The sequence below is a fragment of the Palaemon carinicauda genome, chromosome 21 (genome assembly GCF_036898095.1).
Source record: "Palaemon carinicauda isolate YSFRI2023 chromosome 21, ASM3689809v2, whole genome shotgun sequence".
Taxonomy (NCBI): domain Eukaryota; kingdom Metazoa; phylum Arthropoda; class Malacostraca; order Decapoda; family Palaemonidae; genus Palaemon; species Palaemon carinicauda.
Window position 1 is genome coordinate 99,833,956 of NC_090745.1, and position 5,000 is coordinate 99,838,955.

Consider the following 5,000-nt stretch of genomic DNA (forward strand, 5'->3'; position numbering starts at 1 on the left):
AATACTGATTAATATAATGATAAAACAGACATTTTGTGGTAAAGTTCAGAGAGTTTTGCTATTATGAAATCTCCTCATCTATTCTTAAGTCAATCGTTAGGCCACCTTCTGCTGCTTTGGCTCTTTTCATATCTTTAACTGCTTTTTTTACTTTTATTGTTATTTTTGGTACCGGCTCAAATGTTTCATTATTCTTATTGGCAAAGATCATTTCTGGTATCATTATTGTATATCATTATATAGAAATATGTACTTTTATCCCTCCACCTCTTTAATTGATATTTCCATTTTCCTCCATTAAAGCGATATATGTATGTATGTGTGTTTATATGTGTGTGTGTGTATATATATATATATATATATATATATATATAATATATACATATATATAATACATATAATATATATATACATATATAAATATATATACATATATATAATATATATATATACATAAATATATATATATATATAACATATATATAATATAATAATATATACATATATATATAATGTACATAATATATATAATATATGTGTATATATATATACAGTATATACATATATATATCTATGTATATATATATATGTATGTATATATATATATATATATATATATATATATATATATATATATATATACATACATATATATGTGTGTGTGTATTTGTGTGTATGTGTGTGAATATTTACAAACAACATAACCTAGCAACGTCTTATAGCAAGCGCTCCAGGATACGCTTGCCATTGATTATTCGTAACATCGAAAGAAAATATGGCTATTTTCCTTCCAGGGATAAGATTTATTCCTGCGTTGGTTTTATTTGTGCGCGAGATTCTATCTTATACGAAGTAAGCTTGTGCATGAAACCAGACAGAAAAGAAACCATTGAGAGAGAGAGAGAGAGAGAGGAGAGAGAGAGAGAGAGAGAGAGAGAGAGAGAGAGAGAGAGAGAGAGAGAGAGAGAATCCTAAAGGTCCGTAACGAAACGCTCTGGGAATGTTCTGTGGTGTGTCTTCGATAGTTAGGCTCTAAAACTGATACTGATTCCTATGAAATAAATAAATTCACTGAATAATCCTTCCGTGTGTGATGCTCAGCAAACAATTTGCGTTTACTTGCTTAAAGAGTGCGAGCTATTTTTAATGACGAATAATGAATACAGAACATTATTCATTCGACGAGATGCTTTATAATAGGAAATACCTTTGTGTTAAAAAAAATAGAATTAACAATTCAAGAAAATTTCCCACTGCCAGATCTCCACCAAACATTCCTATGGATTCTGCATCTTTCACTGAAGGTAGTTTTATTTTGAGGAATTTCGCTTAACTTTAGTTCGATAATGCAGAATACAAACCAGCACTATATTCAAGAAGTTTATAATTATATGGAAAGATTTAAGACATGTATACGAAATACTAGTTAGTTTTACATTTTTTTTTTCTCAGAAGGAAAAATAAATCCATTTAAATAGTTCTTTAAACTGCCTAACTTCCAGCTCTTCACGCGGAACGAATGTGTTATAATAATGGCTGAAACAATGAAAGGAAGGACTAAAAAAAAAAAATATCACAATCAAAAGATAAAACTCACCACTTTGAATCTTCCTGTCGCTTTTCCAGTTGGTGTGAGAATGGAAGGAGACCGATTTGGTCTTCCTGGCGCATCCCGGTTCGATGTCTTCCTGGGGATCCAACGGCGGCATGGGCGATGGCGAACGCGTGGGCGTGGAGTCAGAGTACCTCCTGTACCTGGGACTCGGGGATCTGGGCGGCATCTCATCGCTGGGAGACACGGCCCGCCCATTCCTGCTGTGGTGGTGATGCTGATGGAGGCGGTCCATGGAATCCTCCACGCCCTCGCCCCCTCCACCGACAGAGGGAGAAGGAGGCGATAGATTGTGGCCCGAGTCGGCCATGGTGGCCTAAGGACGTCAAGGACCTCGAAGCAACGAGAATGGCCAAAAGGTCGTCCGGGATTTCTAGAGACGAGAATGGCCTTCGCTTTCGAACTGGGATAATAAACACCTTTCGAAAATTTAAAACAACGTGACGTCACGAACCTTAAAAAATACAGAATATGCCAAAAAATTTGTTTCAATTTAATCTAAGATTATTATTGACTTGCAACAGCCACTCCATCGCCATCATCATCGTAGATTCGCGTCATCACTTTATCATCGTCTGTTTTCAACTATTTTATTTATTTTTAATTCACGCAAAGAAGCGGTTATTCCATCATTTGGATTTTTCCTTTTATTTGATACAAAAGACGCAGCACAGAACATCACTCAGAACTTCATGACAACAAATTGGCCATGTAACCATTTTCAAATTAATCACTCGGCCATTTACCAACTTACACTGTCATTTCACTAACTTCTTTAAAAAATGATAGATCGCTATTCTAATCACTCAGGTAGAAGTTTAATGAGACAACTGATAATGAGGCAACCAGAATTCTGATATTTAGTATTATAACGGTTTTTTTTTTTTAATCCTGCAAATATAGAGTACAATTATTGTTACATTTCAAATGTTTGGGCAATATGATAACGCATTTGGGGTGGTGGGCGACCGTGGCAGTTTTAAAACTCTTTATTATTATTATTATTATTATTATTATTATTATTATTATTATTATTATTATTATTATTATTATTATTATTATCATTATTATTATTATTATTACCAGCTAAGTTACAACCCTAGTTGGAAAAGTAGGCTGCTATTAGACCAGGGGATCTAACAAGAAAAATAGTCCAATTAGGAAAGAAAATAAGGAAACAAATAGAATAGTGGGCCTGAGTATACCCTTAAGCAAGAGAACTCATCCAAGACAGTGGAAGACCAAGGTACAGAAGCCATGACATCACCAAAGTCTAGAGAACAATTATTTAATTTTGGAATGTCATTCTCCAAGTAGAGCCAGTTTCTTCTATCCTTGCCAAGAGGAAAGCAGCCACTGAACAATTAATGTGCAGCAGTTAACCCCTTGAATGAGGAAGAATTATTCAATTAAGTGTTGTCAACTGCACGAGGAAAGAGGGCAATGTTATCAGTAGGCCAGACTATTCGACGTATGTGTAGGCAAAAGAAAAATGAGCCGTAACCAGAGATGAACCCAATGTAGTACTATCTGGCCAGAATATGGACCTAATAACTATGGCACTATCCAAGATTTTGGAGTGTCCTGGAAGAGCTGCTTACCATAGCTAAAGTCTCTTCTACCCCTACCATGTGAAAAGTAGCCTCTGAATTATTCGATTAAGTGTTGTCAACTGCACGAGGAAAGAGGACAATGTATCACTAGGGCCAGACTATTCGACGTACGTGTAGGCAAAAGAAAAATGAGCCGTAACCAGAGATGAACCAAATGTAGTACTATCTGGCCAGTCTATGGACCTATAAACCATGGCACTATCAAAGACTAGAGAGCAATGATTTGATTTTGGAGTGTCCTAGAAGTGCTGCTTACCATAGCTAAAGTCTCTTCTACTCTTATCATGTGAAAAAAGTAGCCACTGAACAAATGCAGTGTACTAGTTAATTGGTTAGAGAGGATTGATATATTTTTTTAAAAGTTACACGCTGGCGTCAGAGTAGCTTTGGTCTTCTTCACCTAAATGGAGCACATCATCGATTTACAAAGAAAAAGGTAAAATATATTTTCACGCAAACTAGAAATTTAAATCTATCTTTTCATCTCATCATCTGTACTACTGTTGCAAAATCTAAACATTTTCTTAAATATGGGTACATAATATAATGCTAACATACATGTGCGAGTTTGCTCCCCCTGATCGACCCAACAGTATAAAAATTATGTATTATCAAAATATGCGTACCGCCAACCTGCTCAAGATATATGCTTCAACAGAAATTATTAGAACTTAGTTGGACTTTCATTAACCATGATATAAGAAATCTTGAAACATACCAACTCACCAATAAAAAAAAAATGTGATATTCTTCTAAAACCAGAACAAAAACTGAAAATAAGTTAATTGGATAAACAAATAACGTAGTGTGTAAAGTTAATTATATCTGATCCATCTCTTTTTTCTTGCTTTCCATTTTTCTCCTGTTTTACTTTAGATTCCCTTCTTACACAGCAAGGTAATGTGATCTATTTTCAGACCGCATCCGTTGGTAAAATGAAAAGGTTTATTGAAAAGTGTACACATAAAAGTGACATTCGATGCATGTTTTTTTTCCCATAATCTTGAAAACTTCTATAATCTGAGACGGCGTTTCCTACCTTGCATCGAATGTCACTTTTATGTTGTACAATTTAAAAAACCTTTCATTTTATAAGTCACACAAAGGTTAAGAAAATACGCTTTACAATATCCCTACCAAGTGCAGAACGAATAAAAGATAATGATGCTTGTCGACCTAAAACTTACAGAAATTCAATTCGGAATAAATCCCTGAAATTCTCTATTCATTACATGTGTAAATCAAGTAAAAGTATATAGGTGAAGTGTTGGCAGCTATGCAGAAGCTTAACAAGACAGTTTGGTTTTGAGAAACCTCTCTAAGCTAATCCTTCTCTAAGAATGAAGCGTGGTTCACTTTACTTCATAAGAAAATAGATTCTCATAAGATTCTAAAAAAAGTTTAAATTACTCAACTTGACACATGCAGTTATGTGCAGTTTTTGCTGCCTAAAAACAGCTATTAGCCACGATGTTTTCATACAGGACCTTATTGTAGTTATATGTATACAGCGATATACAGCAATGGCTTAAATATAGGTTTGCACTCATTTTAACCTAAAATTTCTACTTGTCAGGTATATTTTCAGCCTTCATAGCATATAGCTCTAAAAGGATTAAGCTAAGCACGTTAAAGTCCCTTGGACTAACTAAACCATAGGAGAAAACATTCTCTATACATACTAGACAAGGAGTAGTCATAGAAAATAGTGTACGATGTTGATTATTAACTAAGAATGTATTTGACTGATTAAAAATATAAACTGCTGTGAAAAT

The 5,000-nt window shown here is 34.2% G+C and overlaps 1 protein-coding gene across 3 annotated transcripts in view; it reads right to left on the reverse strand.

The window, feature by feature from the left end:
- Positions 1–5,000, reverse strand: part of LOC137615345 (inactive phospholipase C-like protein 1) — a 1,261,629-nt gene that overhangs the window by 1,217,222 nt on the left and 39,407 nt on the right. For all 3 annotated transcript variants that reach the window (XM_068345149.1, XM_068345147.1, XM_068345146.1), the window contains exon 2: positions 1,598–2,503. In XM_068345149.1, the coding sequence (XP_068201250.1) occupies positions 1,598–1,922 (325 nt within the window). In that variant the 5' untranslated portion in view covers positions 1,923–2,503. The remainder of the gene's footprint in view (positions 1–1,597; positions 2,504–5,000) is intronic.